This window comes from Manihot esculenta, chromosome 4 (assembly GCF_001659605.2).
Source record: "Manihot esculenta cultivar AM560-2 chromosome 4, M.esculenta_v8, whole genome shotgun sequence".
Lineage (NCBI taxonomy): Eukaryota > Viridiplantae > Streptophyta > Magnoliopsida > Malpighiales > Euphorbiaceae > Manihot > Manihot esculenta.
Genome location: NC_035164.2, coordinates 9,291,738 through 9,311,783, shown reverse-complemented (window position 1 = coordinate 9,311,783; position 20,046 = coordinate 9,291,738). Strand labels below are relative to the sequence as shown.

At 34.2% G+C, this 20,046-nt stretch overlaps 1 protein-coding gene across 3 annotated transcripts; it reads left to right on the top strand.

The window, feature by feature from the left end:
- Positions 1-576: 576 nt before the first annotated feature.
- On the top strand, positions 577-19,311 carry LOC110613517 (prolyl 4-hydroxylase 1). Of its 3 annotated transcripts, XM_043955723.1 has the most exons (13): positions 577-825; positions 1,418-1,465; positions 2,390-2,445; positions 4,157-4,216; positions 5,327-5,379; positions 6,175-6,240; positions 12,529-12,603; positions 14,227-14,301; positions 16,740-16,810; positions 16,906-16,957; positions 17,107-17,196; positions 18,322-18,414; positions 18,784-19,311. In XM_043955723.1, exons 3-13 carry the CDS (start codon positions 2,424-2,426, stop codon positions 18,889-18,891), a joined length of 765 nt encoding a protein of 254 aa, XP_043811658.1. In that variant the 5' UTR covers positions 577-825; positions 1,418-1,465; positions 2,390-2,423; the 3' UTR covers positions 18,892-19,311. The 3 variants fall into 3 exon arrangements, with proteins under 3 accessions (XP_043811658.1, XP_021610378.1, XP_021610377.1); XM_021754685.2 differs by lacking the exon at positions 2,390-2,445 and having other exon boundaries at positions 578-825; XM_021754686.2 differs by lacking the exons at positions 2,390-2,445; positions 4,157-4,216.
- The last annotated feature ends 735 nt before the right edge of the window (positions 19,312-20,046 follow it).

The window sequence follows — 20,046 nt, the reverse complement described above, 5'->3', positions numbered from 1 at the left end:
TTTTATTTTAATTAGTTTCTTAATATTATTTTAGATTATAATAAAAATTTAATTTAATAAAACTAAATGTTAGTATAATTTCTTAATAATTTTTGTTAAATATTAATATGTTTTTTATTTAAATAAAATATTAACATAATAATCTAATCAAATTAACAATTTTTAAATAAAAATAAAAAAGTAAATTTGAACTCTTATATCTGCAAGGTGGCTTTTAGACAATATTAATATTCTCCATCTTTCTCATAGTATCTATTATTTATAGTATTATAGATTACTTTTTAACAAATATATATTATAAAAAAATTATTTTTTTAAGAATAAAAAAATAATTTTTATATATTTATAATCTTGAAATTGTAATATTATATTATATTATATATAAAAATTAATAAAAAAATATAAAGTAATTTAAATAATGAGTCCTTATTTTAAATGATATAAACAAATTAGTTTTTTTTTTTTTTCTCGAAATATAAACAAGTACAATATATATGATTATTGAATAGAGAGCCTAAAATAACGCGCCATGGTACGTTGACAAAACCAAGTATATAGAGAGATAACCCGTCAACCACAGAAGTCCTTTGAAATAAAAAGACTAAACAATAGAGGACGCCATTTATTTTTTCCGGCCTCTTTTTCGTCAGGGAATGAAAAAGGACACGCTCCGCTTTATTTTCTGCTAAACCCGTCTTGTACTCTATTGATCTATTCTCTGCTCTTCTCGATATTGCTTTCTGGAAAACCGGAGAAGAGCCATGGCTCCTGCCATGAAAATCGTATTCGGCCTCTTAACCTTTGTCACCGCTGGAATGATCTTAGGTAGCTTCTCAATCCCTGTTTCTATGTATTTTTTAGACGCAAACGCAAACGGAAAATGCTTTCTTATTTTCTGAGTTTTCGAATTCTTATGGATATCAAATATGGGAGCATTATTGACTGGAGATTTATTAGGGATCTGATTCTCTTTTTTTCTTAGTTTATAATTTATAATGCATTTGATTTTTGTTTTTGTTTTTTTTTTTTTTTTTAAATCTGCTGCTGTGTGCAATTTGTAGGTTAGAAACAATCTTACCGTGATCGTATTTACGTTGTGGTGGAAGTATAATTGCTTTATTTATGAAATAATTGATGACCTCGAGAGCTTATTCTGAAGTTGAATTTTTAGTTGTGTACATTCATTGACCGTGTAGTTGACTGTAATTTGTTGTAGTGGTGATCTATTAGGGTATATGTGCCATAGCGGTAATGCAAGATTGCCATGTGATTCTGTGAAGATGCCCATTCTCTTGCAACATAAGTTTGGAAATGATAATTTGCACAGTATCATTCTCATAGCCTCTATATGTTCTGTGCTTAACTTGAGTAAAAGTGGTGCCCTCTCACTCTCCTTTTTTTTTTTTGGGAACTGCAGGTGCTTTGTTTCAGTTAGCTTTTATACACAAGTTGGAAGATTCATACGGTAATTTCTTTGGTTCTTTTCACTTGGTACCTTTAAGTTAGACAGTCTTTATGCAGCTTATGCTTGCAGGCTATGTTAGTGTCTGCAGGTTTTTCATACTTTTCAGCTTTGTTTCATCATGGAAAACAAATACTTTGTGGGGTTTTTATCTCTTTTCAACATCAAATTTCTTATGGAGAATTGAGGAGACAGTAGTTCTTAACCTATATTTACAAATTCATGGTAATTGGAAGTAGACATGCTGAATGCCACAACTGCTAAACATGTTTCCTTAGTGAATGTAGGATGTTTGGCGTTTTGAGTGTTTCCTATATACCCTTGAGGAATGATGAATGATCATTATATAAATGAGATGATGTGATGATGCAAAATTGCAGAAGTTAGTATATTGATCAATGTAGGTTTGAACTATTAAATGATATGAAAAACTTCAATTTGTGAGAACTTCAATGTACGGCCATTACATGACAATAACAAACATAGCTTGACTTCTATATAATAGCTGACCCAACTAGTTTCAAATTAAGGCTTCATTATTGTTTGTTATTGTTCTAGATTGTCTTGGTGTCTATGGCTTGAAAAAGAGAATGAGAAGAGCTAGTGAGTAGTGACTATCTCTCTCAACATCTTAACATAGAAAGCTTACCTGCAGAAAATAATTTTATGTTTTCCATTTCTACTTTCAAAGAAAACTTTAGTTTTCATTTTCAACTGAAAACAACGAAAAGTGTGGAAAACATGTTCACCAGTCAATAATAGGAAACAATTTTCTAATTCAAAAATTTTTTAAAAAATTATTCATATCTTATACAATTAAAGCAATAAATCATTACAATGTATTTACTTTTAAAATTTTTTAATATATGTTATTTATTTTTTCATAGTAATATGATGTTGTTATTATTGTTAATCAATGTTATTAAGGTGAGAGGCAACACCTAAGGTGATAGGGTACTCAATGGCATTAGACAAGAGGCAAGGTGAGAAAAGCGTCTTCTTGAAGTTAGGTTCTATATATATATAGGTATACATGCATACATACATTCATACATACATTCATACATACATTTAACATAAAAGAAATACTTTTAACTAGTTTAATAAGTAAAAGAGCATATTAAAAACAAAGCAATTAGATAATGCCCATTTAAAAAAAAAAGCAATAAAAAAGAAACCAATTTTTTTTTTAAAAAAATCAAATCTTGCAAAAAAACTTTAAAAGAAAAAAAAGATGCTGCTGGCGAGAGTGAGAGAAGAAAGAAGAAAAGAAGAAGAGAGGAGGAGAGAACATAAAAAACAAATTCAGAAAAAAGTTGGATAGATCTGCTGGCTGCACCAATCCAAGTGAGAGAAGATAAGAAGAGGATAGGAAGGAGAGAGAAAAGAAGAAGGGGAGAGAAAGAGAGAAAGAAAGAGACACATACCTTTTAGAATGTATAAAGAACTGGTAAGCTAATAGCTTGTGAAAGGAAATGCTAGGGGTTCAAGAAAATAGCTTGCTTTGGTAATAAAAACACACACACAAGAAAATATAGCTGTTATTTAACAGAGGTGCCGTCTCCAACGCCTTGTGCCTTGCACCTTGAGCTGTCAGACCCTTACCTCTTGTAACCTAGGCATGCCTCACCCACCTGGCCTCACCTGGCCCCCTTTGGTGCCTTTAATAACATTGTCATAAATAAATATGTTTCGAAATAACTATTCATTTTTAGTTAAGAAAATTTTACAGTATAATTATAGTTATAGAAAACTTTTGTTTTTTCGTTTGGAAAATAGTGGAAAACAACTTAAATTGTTTTTACAAAATTTAGTTGAATTTTGAAAAACTAGTTCTCCAGTTATCCATTTGGGAAACTGACGCATGTGAATGCTAAACTCTATGTTCCAGTTTTGTTACAAAAAACTCTTCCAAAAAGCTACTCTTGTTTTTCCCAAGTGAATAGATCTTTAATTTCCACACTACTTCCATTTTTCATTGACTCTTATTTTTCTGCATTTATCCCATCTTTTAATAAGTTCAGCCTTATTTTTTTCTTTATCATTTTAAAAATAGAGCTTTAGTTATCTATTTTATTGATCCTTATTCATGTTTTTCGACTTCAATTCTTTAGTCGTTTGAAGTCATTCGTTTGTATTTCATTTTTTTCTTATGATGTTAGTCTTCATTGTCACATTAGTTGACTTCTTGCTGGCACTGATTTTATGTAATTAACTATGCAAGTGCATATATGGACAGACAACTGGCAACTGCATTACATTTCTACATATATCTGTTTCTTACCTAACTGTATAGGTAATACTGTGATAATGAATTGGTGAGCAAATAGGTTATGAAAGGATTTATGTTGGGCTTTAAAGTTAAAGGCTTTGGTTTCTAAATTTATGTGAGCAGTGGAAGTATTTTAACAATGAATTATTCTGTCCTACTCCTACATGCTATTGATAATAGTACAAACAACTGCCTTCTTTTCTATTTATTGATTTGAACTTGAAAGTTTCAAGGCTAGGGATATATATTAAGGATGTTATGTTTTGATGAAATTAATGTCCATAGAAGTATCTTGAATATTTATATTATTTTATGATTGCAAAAGTTACATTTTCTTTTAAATTTTCTTTATACAAGATGAATTGCTTAAGGATTAGAACTAACATTGTGGTGTGTTTTCTTTTGAACCATATCCTTCATAGGCACCAAGTTTCCATCATTGCGCAAATTTCAAAATGATGGCTATCTTCAGTTGCCCAGAGGTTGGTGTGGTTCCCATTTATTATCATTGGCCAGATACAAATATATTGCAATGGTAGTTTGCATAAGGAAATTCTAATGTGAACAAAATTTAGAGAGTAAGCTTTGGTGAAAGGACCAGAAATGTGATAGTTGAAACTTTTGGTTGTGCTAATTATATGTTGGGTCAATTACAAATAATACTAAGATTTGGCACGATGAAAGAGTGAATCCATATATTTTCAGAATTGATCTCTTATGGCCCTATAGTTTGAAAACATTAACACGTAAGTCCTATCCAAAAATTCCAAATTAGTCTCTCATTTTGCTTCTCTCCATCTTTCCCTTCTCTTTCCTCTTGGGCTTTCTCTCTCTCTTTCTCTCTCTCTCTCTCTCTCTCTCTCTCTCTCTCTCTCTCTCTCTCTCTCAAACCCAACACTCACATACAATTAATTGAAATTCAAAAGAGATAATTACATCTTTACAAAGCAACAAGAACAAAAACATGAAAAATTATTATTTCAGATCAAACAAAATTAACCATGAGTTGTGATCTTGGACTCAAAAAATTCTAAGTCCAGTCAGGTTCTAATTACATAGATGGAAAAAAAAAACAAAATTGTACCAATGTAGCAAATAAATAATCAAAATGAACAACACTCCAAATTTTTCAGAATTTAATTTCATTACTAAACATAAACATAAACATAGTCGGTGACTTGGTGCCTATTTTCTAATTCTTTGTTATATGTTAGATATTAGGAATAGATACACGTGAATTATTTTTGAAGTATCAAAATATAGTGAGTAGGCTTTAGAGCGAGAATCACAAATGTGATTATTGAAACTTGTAATATGTTAAGTACATGTTAGATGCATGAAGAGATACCTTTGGTGCTTTAATTTGGTCATCTCTGTCTTTTTCTTTATTTGGGAATATTTTGTTCTCAATGATAGCCTTATTTGTAAAACACGCATGTCAAAGGGTCCTGCATGCCAATAATGACTTATGAACAATTAAACTTCTTGATTTCAGCATGTAGAGTTGAAGATGAAGTTTTATTGGTTTCAGCATAAGTCAACTCTAAATGCCATTATATGTTTGGTTATTAATATTTTTTTTCAAATTTCAGGTATTCCTCATTGGGATAATGACAAAGAAGCTGAAATTTTACGTCTTGGACTCGTATGTTTTCTGTTTTAATCTTATGAGCCCAAATGAGAAATGTGCCATTTCAAGTCTTTGCTTACTACAAATGATTAAGTGAAAAGGCAATTCACTAGCAACGTCTCTTTATTGAGATGTAGGGTACCATGAAAGGTCTTTTTGTTCAATAGTACCAATAATGTCTCTTTTTTTAATAGAGTACCATGAAAAAATATTACATCACAGGCTGGGAAGATGCTATGTAGTGTCCCTGTGGTTGCTTTTTATGAATTGAAAGGTGATTTAGAATACTGGAAAGTCATCTTCTTATTTATGCTAATGTTTATTCATGATGGGAAATATTTCATGTATTCATATTTATACCACTATTATACTATCTCTTAAAGAGTTCTGGTTTCGAAGTCTGATTAATTGTTGGTAAATGAAATTGCATGTTGTGCTCATTAATATGGGTGAAATTTTTGTGATGCATTTTTAGAGTGAGCTTGAAACATATCTGTTTTGGAATCAACAGCTTGTGAACTGTGGTCTTGATGCAGTAGAAATGGATATAGGGGATGGTGATGTCCTCTTATTTAATTGAAATAAACACTTTTCTCCTCTGATCTTTTAGTGTTCAGTTGCTAGGTTATTATCACAAATTGTTTTTTAAGGTCTCAATGTCTGTTTGTTTGCTTTTTGCTTTTGGGATATTCAGGGAGTTGTAATCTTAAATGGAATATACCTTCATTTTTATTTTTATTTAATCTTACTTATGAAAAGTCATGCTTTCAATGGCAAAGCTTAATTCCTTCTCTTCTTTTGTTGATGTAGGTCAAACCTGAAATAATTAACTGGTCGCCACGGATCATTGTATTACATGATTTTTTGAGCAAGGAGGTATCTTATATCCCTATATTAAATTGGCCTAATCTTTTGTCCAAGAAAAATAGGCAAGAAAGAAATAAACTTCTTTTGATTGCTTTGAGTGTTGTAATGATTATGGATGTCAAATTGTATTTACCCTAAGAGTAGGTTTCTAGAGGGACCAGTTCCCATCATCTTAAAAGTTATCAAAATCTTATTAGTAATCAATATGATGTCATCATAAAATGCATTGAAGTTGTGCTTTTCTTCTAGAATTTTCAATTACAAAAAAATCTTGATGTATTATCTAGAATAATGTAGGTAACTAGCATTGTAGTAATATAGATTCCATCACCTTCTTAAATTACTTTAAATATGTAAAGCTTTACTTGCAAAGAAGAGGAAAAGGGTCACTAAAAGCCTTATAGTCATACCTCTCTCAGTTGTTTAAATATGTAAAGCTTTTCTTCTTTCAGTTGTTTTCCCATTGTTCTATTTTCGAAATGCATTGCATCATAAGGGTACAAAGCTCTTTAGTTCATGGGTTAGGATATTGAAGGGTTTATGTCTATATAGGTTGTGTTCTTGAGTAAGGGATCGTGTCACGAGTCGATGAATCACAAAGTCTTCTTCAAGAGTCAGCCCCTTGTTTCTATTTCGACCCCTTCTTGATGAACCTATGGTTGCTGAAATGTAGAGCTCTTCTGAGGGAGCCCTTGAACCTCAAGACCTATTAAGAGAGACAGTTTGACTTTTCAGATTATGTGTTTGAAATATTGCTTGCTTTATTGATGTAAATTATCTCTTTATATAAGAGAAATTACAATAAGGAAATAGAGTTCAATTACATGATAATTGCTCACTAATTGCAATCAGAATAATTAGAGTAATTGCTGGACAGCATAATGGAATCCTGAATTGAAGGTGATTGCCATGATAATTGCCATTTCCTGTTTCCTTCCTTGTCGAGAGCTTAATCAGTGTGTGAATTCCCTCCTATTGTGGGCTTATTGCGTCTGTGATACATCTTTCCAATGAAGGCATCTATAACATCACTTTCCTCTTGGACAAATAGCTTTTCCTCAAGCGTGAAGTCAGGGTATGTTGAGTGGAAGTGGGAAAGGGGTTCCCAGGTGGAATCATCAATTGTCAAGCTAGACCAGTGGACCAAAATTTCCCATTCACCACGATTGATACGAGCCTTAAGTATTTGCTGAGGTTTGGAAACAACATGTCCATCATGTAGGGTGGATGATGTGGGCATGGTGGAGGGAGGAGATCCTTTAAAATGCTTTAACAAGGATGCGTGGAATACATCATGGACCTTACTTATAGGAGGTAAGGCAAGTGGGTAAGCAACATCGTCGATGCGTTTCAATATTTGAAAAGGACCATAATATTTGGGCAGGAACTTGTTACCCTGCTGTTTTGAGACAGAAAGTTGATGGAAGGGGTATAAGCAAAGCAAAGCCCAAGTTGCTGGTTCAAAGGTGACATCTCGATGGCCTTTTTCACAATGCTCCATCATCCTTGTTTGAGCTTGTTGAAGAGGAGACTGAATTTACTTTCAGTACTTACTCGCGATTCAATAATGCTTGGTCCACTGCCTCTACGCGAGAGCTGCACAGAGTATAGGACAACAATCTGGGGGGTGCACACCCATAAATAACCTGAAATGGGAAAGTTTTAAGGGTTGTATGGAAAGAAGTATTGTAGCAAAACTCTGCCCATGGGAGCCATTCTACCCAACTCTTTAATTTGTCACCTATGAAACAACGAAGGTACATTTCGATGGTGCAGTTTACCACTTCGGTTTAGCCATCTGATTGCGGATGATACGTTGATGAAAATGCTAATTTGGTTCCAACCAAACGAAACAATTCCTTTCAAAAATTGCTTGTAAAGACAACATCATAGTCACTCACAATAGATTCAATCAGGAAGTCCATGTAGACGGACGATACGAGAGAAGAAAATATGAGTCACACTGATTGCCCCATAAGGATGGGGCAGGGAATGAAGTGGGCATATTTTGAAAAGCGATCAACCACCACCACTAACACTGTCTTCCCTTTTACTTTTGGTAACCCTTCAATAAAATCCATGGAGATGTCGGACCAAACCTGCGTGGGAAGTTGCAATGGCTGTAGTAATCCGGCAGGATGTAAATTGGAAGTTTTATTTTGGTGGCAAACAGGGCAGGAGGCAGCAAATTCTGTAATGACCGATTTCATACATTCGCAATAAAACTCGTTGCGAATTCGGTAGAGGTGGTTTTCTGCACTCCTTCATGAGTTCCATTATGAATAGCATTCAAGATGGTCTCAATCAAGGGAGAAGTGGAGGAGAGATGAACCTTATTTCGGTAAAATATCAGCTGTTCATGTACTGTCCAGTCAGAATCAGCATCGCCATTGAGGATTTGTTGCTGCAATTGAGATAGGAATTCAGTTTTAGCAATTTCACGTCTGATTGCATCAAATAAAAGGACATGTGGCTGGGAAATCACCATGAATAATTTAGGTTCATCTTGGCGGCGTGAAAGAGCATCGACTGTCTTGTTGTGCTTCCCCACTTTATACTCAACCCGAAAGATAAAGCCCATAAGCTTACACAACCAAGGTTGTTGGGGAGGAGTTGTGAGGCATTGTTCAAGCAAATACTTAAGACTGAAATGGTCTGTGCGAATGACAAAAGATGTGCCCCAAAGATATGCATGCCAATGTTGAATTGCTTTGGCAGTCCAATCAGTTCGCGCTCATAAGCTGCCAACCAGTGATGACGAACTGCTAACCGACGACTGAAAAAAGCTATGGGATGCCTCTTGCTGGAGGACATCACTGATACTTTTGCCACTAGAGGCATCACACTCAACCTCAAATTTCTTATTGAAATTCGGTAGCTGTGGGATAGGGGATTGAAACATGGCTTGTTTTAATCTTTCAAATGCTATTATGGAGTCTTCGGTCCATTTCAAATAGTTCTTTTTTAATAATCGTGTAAGAGGTGCAGCAATTTGCCCATAATCCCAAATAAATTTTCTGTAGTAGCTAGTCAAGCCAAGAAATTCGCACAAGGCTGTTAGGGATTGAGGAAGAGGCCAATTCGTTATGGCACTTATTTTGGTAGTATCCGCTCAAACTCCACTGGTGATATGCCTCAAATAGGCTCCTTGTTGCTCACCAAATGAACATTTAGATTTTTTTAAAAATAAATGGTGAGCACAAAGCAATTGAAAGACAAGCTAAATGTGAGTCAAATGCTCTTCCCAAGTCTTGCTATAAATTAATATGTCATCAAAGAAAGTCAGAACGAAGTTGCAGAGATAAATGTTGAAATACCTCGTTCATTAATGCTTGAAAAGTGGAAGGGGCATTAGAGAGACCAAGCAGCATGACTAGAAATTCAAAGTGCCCATGGTGTGCGTGGAAGGCGGTCTTTTCAACATCAGTTGCTGCCATACGAACTTGATCTCAAATCAAGTTTTGTGAAATATTTGGCTCCATGGACTTCATCTAACAATTCATCTACAATAGGAATAAGAAATTTATCATTTATTGTCTTCCATTGAGTTCACGACAGTCTGATGTAAAACCGCCATGAACCATCATGCTTTTTTACCAACAGGACAGGGGAAGAAAATGGAGATTGATTTGGCCGTATGATTCCTTGTGAAGCATATCTGCACACTGTCTCTCGATCTCATTTTTATGCAAATATGAATACCGATAAGGGCCAACTAGCACAAGAGGGGAACCAGGAAGCAAACAAATACGGTGGTCACATTTGCGGATTGGGGGCAACCTTGTAGGCTCCTGAAATAGAATGTGAAAGTCACCTAATAGAGGATCCAGCTGCGGGTGTTTGTCTTGTGGGTATAATACATGGAGATGTGGCTGAAGCTCAACCTGCAAGCCTTGCAAAACAACCTGTTCATGGTGAGTGTTGCAAAGTTCCACTAGATTGGCCCTAATGTCATTAACAATTGTACTCCAAGAACTATATCAAATCCAGTTAAAGGTATAATGTAAAGTTCAATGGGAAAAAACATTTTGCAAGTAGGAGATCCGTTTTACAGAGGAATTTTCTGCCCATTAGCTACTGCCACTTGGCGACCGGTTCCTTGTTTAACCGGAATGTGTAAATGTTGAGCAGCCATGCTACTTAGGAAATTATGGGTGCTACTTGAGTCAGATTAGTACTTTTATTAGACAGCCATGGATTTATGCAACCACCTGCATGGTGCGAGAATGTTGGAACCCAGTAATGGCATGCAAGGAAATTGTCGGTTCTACTTCTGTTTCATTGTTCAGATTGTCATTCTCTAGGCCTGAATCATCAATTTCTAGCCAAAATAATTTCTTATATTGATAGCTGGCGCTGTACATTTCGTCACAATTATAGCATAGTCCCCTTGTCCTCCTATTTGCCATTTCTGCTCGGGATAGCTTCTTAATAAAGGGTGTGGAGTTGCTACCACTACTCAAAACTGTGATGGAGTTGCTTCTTGTGGTAGAGAGTGCTTTTGGTGTCATAGTTGATTTGTTATTAACCCAGTTACTCCTCTGGTACCCCCAATTCTTTCCTATGTGCTGCTTCTTCTTAAAGGCTTGAGCAAGACTCATGGCTGTTATTAGATTGGGCGGATTTTGCAGTTCCACAACCACCCGTATGTCCTCTGATAGGCCTGTCGTAAAAAAATCAACCTGTTGATCCACTCAAACAGTAGTAGCTCGGGCTAACAAGTTTTGAAATTGTCTTTAATATTCTTTTATGGAACCAGTATGCTTTAAGTTGACTAATTCTCCCAATGGTTTAGATTGGAGTGGAGGACCAAACCTCATGTTGCAATATTCTCTTTGAAGTATTCTTTGAAGGTTGTTCAAGGTAGCCTTGGTTCCTCCTGACTAATTTTGTGGAACCATAATTGAGCCTCGCCTATCAAATGAAAGGCTGCAATCCCCACCTTATCATCCTCAGGTGTTCGTTGGTTTAAAAAAAATTGATCACATCTATGCAACCAACTGAGTGGGTCTTTTGACCCATCAAATACGGGAAAGTCCATTTTGACATATTGCGGCACCATCCCTCCCGTAGGTCGTGCATCTGCATATCTCCCTTGCGTCTCATTTCTTGGTTCTGAAGTGGGTGGGTACTGCTACTCATTCCCACTTCAGGTTCATTGTCTCCGCTGATACTAAGGATGCCCAGAATTTTCTATATTTGATGGAATAAATTTTGAAATTGAGTCTCCAAGCATGGTTCCACCAATGCCACCCGAGCTTCATTTTGAGACTGGATCTCTTGGATAAGAGATTTTAGTTCATCTCTTGTAGGATCTCCCATGATAGTTGGCTCTAATACCAAGTCGTGTTCTTGAGTAAGGGGCTGTGTCACGAGTCGATGAACCACAAAGTTTTCTTCAAGAGTCAGCTCCTTGTTTCTATTTGGACCTCTTCTTAATGAATCTATGGTTGCTGAAACGTAGAGCTCTTCTGAGGGAGCCTTTGAACCTCAAGACTTGTTAAGAGAGACAAAGTCTGACTTTTTAGATTGTGTTTGAAATATTGCTTGCTTTATTGATGATAATTATCTATTTATATAAGAGAAATTACAATAAAGAAATAAAATTCAATTACATGATAATTGCTTACTAATTGCAATTAGAATAATTAGAGTAATTGCTGGACAGCATAATGGAATCCTGAATTGAAGGTGATTGCCATGATAATTGCCATTTCCTGTTTCCTTGTCGAGAGCTTAATTAGTGCATGAATTCCCTCCTATTGTGGGCTTACTGCGTCTTTGATACATCTTTCCAATGAAGGCGTCTATAACAATATGTTAGTTTGGTCAGTGATAAGACATGACTACCTCATAGTGAAGAGCAATTTGCTATACGCCAATAACATGCATGTAGCTGTAAGTCCAATATGTTAGCAAGCATGTGAAAAATCTTCTAAAGAATAAGAACACCTTAAAAAGTAAATAGCTTTGAAGAGAATGCAGAAAGCAATTATGTAGTATGAAATTCTCTGTAGCAGTCAACTTTAAGTTTATTCTAATTATTTTTTTATAACATTTATTGAAATTCCTTCACTATATTATTCTTTGCCCCTTCAAATTTGAAGTTATTGTCTCCAAATTTGAGTAACAAGGTTAAGAAACATAGTACTCTGAATGGATGATTTCCTTGATAAATGTTAATGATAGTGCGTGCATCAGTAATTTTGGCTACTTTTGCTTGACTTATAAATGTTTATGGATAAAAAATTTGGCAGGAAAGGGCAGTTGTTATTCATAATTTTATATCTGCTGCAGGAATGTGACTATCTTAGAGCCATTGCCCTCCCTCGCCTTCAAATTTCCACTGTAGTGGATACAAAAACAGGGAAGGTATTTGGTTAATATGCCATTTGTTGGCTCATAATTTTCTTGTTTGTTGCTTATGTTTCTGTCAACTTTTACATTTTGATTGCTTTCATTTACACCAAAGGGTTCTTGAATTTTTATATACAAAATTTTGAAGGTTATAATTCAGTTTAAAGAACTCAAGTTTGTTTTTTTTTTTGGAGTTCTGATATTCTCAAACTTATTCTGCCTACTATTTATTTTCTTCCAAATGTATGACTTATTGACAAAGAAAAATAAATATTCCCTTTAATTGATAATCCAATTAATTTATTATTTTTGAAATTGGGATTGGTATATGCATGAAAAATGGGTTCTTTGATTGAATTATTCAATGATAGGAAATTATCATTTAAAGTTTACAGCATATTTTGCTGCATATGCTAGTTCTAGAGCCTGATGAACCTCAAAATTCACCATTTAATTTGTTTCTTCTTGTTCCTATCCATGCTTATTGAATACCTCCTGATATTTACTTTCTTCCATGTCATAGTTAATAAGTTGCTTCTAGTTTTCTATTTCTGTTTGCCACTTGGTTTCAGATGCCTTGAAATAGATGGACCAATTTGTGGTTAACCAATTGAACAATCTTTGCCAAAATATTTGCTTGATATACAATAATGTCCTACAAACACTTGAGTATATAAAGCTCTGGATCATAGATATTTGCTCCTTTTACTTATACTAAACAAACAATTTTCCTTCAGGAATTTTTATGTTTTTGTTTGTTATTAAATGAATTAAATTAAAAGGCCATTGGCATTAAAAACATTTGCTAGCTTTGACGATTTAATACTATTCTTAAAATCTTGGCTTAGTGGTCTATATTTTCAAAATTGGTGGCAATTCTAATTCAATTTTGAAACTTCCAAGTTGGAAGAAGTGTATATAATCTCTCGAGGCAGTACAATTGACATTGTTCATTCTTTATATGTAGGTCGACGTGATATATAAGCTTTTTTTTTTTCTTTTTTCTTTTAAAAGAACCCATGATTAAGTAATGAACAAAAATGTTATTTTTGTAAAATCATAAAAAATGGATAAAATGGCAACTGATTTTGAAAATCTGGACTATTGTGCGAGATTTAAAGAATTGGATTAAATTCCCAAAACACATAATGGTTTGGCTTTTTAATCCCCATTAGTGAAATTAAAAAGTGTCAAATACAGGAACTAAACTGAGCACATCGTAAATATGCAAAATTGCCTGCGTCAGAGGAGAAAAAGGAACAGATAGAGGTAAAGAAAATGCTGCATGCTAATCATTGATTAGCTATTGATTCTAAGAAAAGTCGGACAATTTGGAAAAGATGATAACACATTCAGGCAAGAGTAATTAATGCAATATGAGGGGCTAAGTTTCATTCTGATAAATAAGGGGAGTTCAATACACAGTGGATGCTTTTGTTTTATTCTGGCAAACAGACAAGGTTGCTATTGCCACAGAAAATTTGCTTAACATGATGTATCTTCAAACTTTAATTAAACTGGCTGTAAAATCTTTTTTTTTTTTTTTTTTTTTTAATGTGAACTAGTTTTTTCCTGGATTGTTTCTTGTGTTTTTAACAATTCATCTTTAAATATAATAAATCTGCTGATTATTTTCAGGGAATCAAGAGTAATGTAAGGACAAGCTCTGGCATGTTTCTGAGCTTTGAGGAAAAGAAGAATCCAATGGTACAGGTTAGTTCGCTCTTCTTTCTGCATCTTTTATTCCAAAATGACTGATAATTGATTTCCATTATTTCTCGTTTGAGATACTCTATTTTTTCAAGCTGCATGCCTACTGTACCCATTATTGTTGGATGGCTACTTGTGCATGACTTAGAATGTCAGTGTATGAGAGAAGTTGTCAGTGACATTTTATTTTAGAATAAGAGGTTTTATGCAAGATGGTAAAAATCGGCATAATCTCTCTTTCCTGTGGTGTTGTCTCCAATACTCTCTCTCTCTCTCTCTCTCTCTCTGTGTGAAATGAAAAAAACTGCTACTTACTGCTGGTCCTATAGCTCCTGGAAGAAATATGTGGGCTGCTGTCTTGACTCTTAATATCTAGCTACTAAAGCTGAAAGCTGAGAACTTTACAACTTTTCTTTGGGTGCAAAGAAATTGCACCTGAAATAAGTATTGTTTAGTTAGTCTCAGGTCATTATGGAAAGCTTTTGGTTCAGCTCAAAAGTTGGAAAAAATATATTTGCAAGCTTGGCCCACACTCAAATCTGTATTAGGTGGTGTGAGATTATGAAACCTCCTGAAACTTTATCAGAGGTGCTGGCCAATTTGCTTTTAATGTTTCAATGGTGCCATTCAATTATAACACTTTGCAATATTAAATGCTGTATTTTGTTAGAAAACCTGCATTATCCAACGTAAAGTGCTAGTATAGAAACAAAGTTCTCTTACGAGTAAAATGGGCACTATAGCTTTCTAATTGTGTGCTTGATTTATTAGTCTATGTCAGAATTTCACAAGATGAGGTTTTATTTTGTGCTTTGGTTTGGTTAATTTTTGGAATATTAGCCTTGCTACCAAGTTAAAAATCAGCAGTCTCTTTAATTGATCAAGGGATGCAGGACACGCTGATCTGCATCATTTTGGCACTGATGCAATGAAGTTATTGAACTTTTAACTTCTTAGTATCCTCAGTCTGAAACTTGGGCTCATCTTATTGATCTTACTTAGCCTTCAAGTAGATACTAATTATGTAATCTGCACACTCCCATTTGATATGCTACAGCTTTCTCGGAGCGATGAAGTTTTTATGGAATTGTCATCTTTGTCATTTTTGTATGAGAGGCCAAACTTCTATGATTCTGATGCTTCTTTTGAGTGTGATGTCCAAGTCCAAGATGTTATGCTAGGTTTATCTACTTGTTTCCCTTTTTTTTTTTTTCCAATATTGTGTGCCTATATCACAGCTTTCAAGTCAAGCGAAAGCCTAGGTTTCCCTTGCAATGCAGAGGAAGGCTACATATGTATACCCCCCTTGGAGGCTGCAATTTGGAAGGCATTTCATTCTGAGGCATCTTACTTTGTTTCAGCATTGACCCTGTTTTCTTATGACCTTGGATTGATACTAGTTTTTTTCTATCTTGTTTCTTTTTTGCTTGCTTTTTATGTATGAGATTATCTGCAGCTTGCAACTAGTTTCCTTGCGACAACCCTTTTGGTTCTGATTGTCAAGATGCCCAATTTTATATATTTAAAGCAACGAGATGTTCCATAGTTCTTGCTGCAGGATAATTTTGAGGCCATGATAGTATGAATTTTTTTTTTCTAGTATGGTGACCTTATGATGTACTGTGACTAATGAAGAAAAGGACACCTGGTTCTTTCCTCTTATGTGCATCAAATTTGGAGATGGCATTCTTGAAAGCAGGATATTGATGATATGTTTATATCTTGATCAATGGCTGCATAAACACTACCTATCCCTTTGGAAAGCCGAGGGTTAGAGTTATTGTTGCATGTGATAGAATATGGTTACTTTAGTTTGTTAAGATGGCATGTCTGAGATTTCTTAGTAACACTCTGAGCAATCAGTTTATAGAATTAGCGCTTCTCCAAGGTATGTCAGTCACATTCTTTCCTTTTGCTAGGCAAAAGGCTTTAGAAGCAAGTTCCTGAAGGTTTATCCTCTCTGCCCAGTGCCACTGGTATTAGGTAAAGTGGGCTGAGTGGAATTCCCATTTGTGGGCATCTGTATTTATGCATCATCATCAATTATGTGGCTATGGTAATTTTATTATTATTATTGTGTTCTGCCGTATGACTTAACTGCCTCACTTGATATGATAGCTTTTACTGTTAAAGAGGTAGAACGCATTCTGTGCATTTGATGACCACTAAAAACAAGCTTCTGGTTATAGAATTCTGGTATAGTGCAAATTATTTTACATGCATCTATATACATCTAAAATGCTGCAAAATTAATCAACATTCGTGAGCTTGCATCTGCATCAAGTCTCTGTATGTGCATGTACTTGTGAAACGTTGCCTCCTTAGTTCTTGTCATTGCTTTTAATTCATTTGATCTTAAGCAAGTCAAATATTAACAACTAATGACATGTTGATTAATTTGTTTTCTATTGTTTGAAAATTTTTCTTCCTTCCACAATCAGGCAATTGAAAAAAGGATATCAGTATATTCTCAAGTGCCTGTAGAAAATGGGGAGCTCATGCAAGTTTTAAGGTGGGAATCTGCCTTGCTTTACAAGTAAAGCTTTCATCACAAAGGGTTAGTCTAATAATATATTTCAATAAAGGCTAACGTCTGCTGCAGCACAGGTATGAAAAGGGTCAGTTTTACAAGCCCCATCATGACTACTTTTCTGACACTGTGAGTCATTTAACCTTCCCCTTTTGAATAATGATAAATAATTGTATATAGTACTGTTATATCAGCTGTCTTAATTTCAACAATCTCTTGGCATGAAATTGTCCTGTTTCACTGTTTTCTTCCTCATTTCCTTTTCTTCTCCTTTGTAGTTCAACTTGAAGCGTGGTGGTCAGCGTATAGCAACAATGTTAATGTACTTGAGTGACAATGTTGAGGGTGGAGAAACATATTTTCCTATGGTAATTCTTGTCCACATTTGACTTTATTATCATTTTATTTCAATCCATTTAACTTCAGATTGGCTTCTCTTAACCATTGTTATGAACACTCTTCCCAGTCCCAAGTAATGAAGAGATTTTAAGGTTTAGGATTCGAATTATGATTGAGGCCCTATTTACAATTAAGCATTAGGAATCGTGCTTGGATTTGGGAAACTTGGTGTTTTTTGAGTAGTGAATAGTGTAATAGTCACATGCGGATATAAGACACTTAAGTGAGATATTTGACCTCATTGAACTTAAAATTTTGTTTGAAAAGAAGGAATTCAAATGGAGGGAATTTGGATGTGGTCTTTTTTAGTTAAAAATATACTTGGATGAAAGAATTTGAAACCCAGTAGTTTTATTTGTTATTTCAAATTATGTAATTTAAGGTTTAGGAGAAATAACATGCTCAAACCAACATTGGAGTGTGCGTCTGATGTTACACTCAACCATGGTCATCTTTACTTTGTTAAAAACAAAGTAACCACAAAATTTCCCTTCAATCTAATATGTGTGTCTGTGTATATGTGTCATGAAATGCTAAAAGTTTCATATGGAAGACATTAGTAATTCTGGTTACTTTCTCCCAATTTTCCTTTGAGCTTGGGGAGAAAGTAAGTAGAAACTACAAAGGTTTTGTGGGCTTGATAGTGAGTATTTTCTACTACAATTTTCTCTAGCTTTTAATCTCCCAAACAATAGAAAACAGGAATTTGATCCGTTTTTCTTCCTTCTCTTTCTACCCTCCAATTTCACCCACTCCAGACTGCAGCATCAGTCCTAGTTTTTCCTGTGACATCATTAGGTTGCACACAAATTGGTGTAACTAGGGAGCACGCACAGTTGAACTATTCATTTTCTAGCGTTTTTCATTCAAAGTGGCATTGATCCTGCTATTCCAAATACTGACAAGAATTTTTGTTGATGATAGTGATAGGATATTTCCCGTGATTTTCATGGCAGTTCACTTCTTTGAATCTTTGCTTCACATGAAAGTCGTGTAGCTAATGATGTTCTCTACTCATCTTTTCACCTGTTGACAATCTTGCATTAAAAAACCCTATATTCATATGGGCGTTTGATCTGTGTGAGTGAATGCAGGCTGGTTCAGGCGAATGCAGTTGTGGTGGGAAGGCTATGAAAGGGTTGTGCGTAAAGCCAAATCAAGGAGATGCAGTGCTTTTTTGGAGCATGGTTTGTTTTCGAAACATTTCCTAAAGAAAACTCAGGAAAAGCTAGTTTTTCTTTATATATGAAAAAGGTTGAAAATCATCATATGGTATCCAAAAATTGCAATAGAAACGAAAAGAAAAGAAAGGAGGTCTATGCTGATTTTTCAATAATTTATAATCTAATATGATTGTACATGCACAGGTAATCAATTCAGTTTGTAGCAATGCTCCATGGCTCCGTAGTTATATTAATTTTAATCCTTAGTTGCAAAAGATTTGAGTAGTTGTGTTAGGAATCTTTACAATGGGTGGCCTTTCATGTTAAAATAGTTAGATAGAGGATCCATCTGATTCTGATGCTGGATTGTTTGTAATGGTTTTGTTATTTCAGGGATTAGATGGACAGTCAGATCCTAATAGCTTACATGGAGGGTGCGAGGTTCTGTCAGGAGAAAAGTGGTCTGCTACAAAATGGATGAGGCAATCTGCTACCTCCTGACTTGTAATAGCTTCTTCCTCCATCCTCTAGGATCATGAAAAATGAAGGTGCTTTCTTTCCAGATATCACCTGATATACATCTCAAAAACTAGGGATTATAGATTTTGAATTGTTAATTTTAATAAATTAGCTAAGAATAGAAGGGTTAAGGTTAGGGTTAGTGTTAGCTTTCTAAATCTCAATCCAATAGAAGATTAGTTTTAGTTTCTTAAAGTAGAAATCTCAAACATTTCCTATGATGTGCCCATGCCTTTCACCTGTTAAATTTTTGGGCTGGTCATAGCTGTGAGCTGGTTCAGAAAGGCCTTGGCTCTAATCATCTGTTCCTAGTTTATCCAACCCAACTGGCTGGTCTGGATTTGAAAAACTGTAGCTTGTGCTCATGTTGGACTTGCATTTATAGCCAGTTGTATTTTTCCATTTGTTTTTTAATTATTATTAATTGGACCATCTTTGGTGGTGCAATTAGTTTTTCTTCTCGCGATTTATTTTAATAATATAATTTATTAATTTTTTTATATTATATTTTCTAAATTATAGAATGAAATTTTGTTAATAATAATAATAATAATCTTGATCACATACTTATAATGGACATAGTATGTGAGACTTATAAGGTCCATGGTTCATGATCCACTCGTTAATCAAATTAACTTGGGAAGAAATATAAATCCTGTGAAATTAATTATTTTCTTTTTTATTTTAAAAATATATTAATTAATTCTTGGCTGTTTTTAACAATCATCTACTGTTTAATTCTCTCATTAATTACAAGAATTAATATTGTAAAGACTAATGGAGACAAATTTTTAAGACGAAAATATAAATTATAACAAAATGCTATGCGAGACTAATAATGGACCAAAATTTAGTGCAGTAAAATTAATTTTTTAATCATATTTTTAAAAGTATCTTAACCATTTATTTTTTAAGAGTTAACTATACTAAAAAATATGTTGGTAATAAGTGCATACGAATAAATTACATATTTAATCTTAATTTAATAGTAACCTTAATGTAGTGGTAAGTGCATATGAGTAAATCTAAGAGACATTTACTCTTTTAATTTCTAAATTTTCATTTGAAAAAAAAAAACAGTTAACTATTTAATAGAGTTAAAATTACACATCAAATTTGAATATGACTAATAATTTT

Coding starts and splice junctions, on each gene's coding strand:
- LOC110613517 (XM_021754685.2), top strand. CDS start 762: ATGGCTCCTGCCATGAAAATCGTATTCGGCCTCTTAACCTTTGTCACC. Junction 16,958..17,106: donor ATGACTACTTTTCTGACACT/GTGAGTCATTTA, acceptor TCTCCTTTGTAG/TTCAACTTGAAGCGTGGTGG. Junction 17,197..18,321: donor GAGAAACATATTTTCCTATG/GTAATTCTTGTC, acceptor GAGTGAATGCAG/GCTGGTTCAGGCGAATGCAG.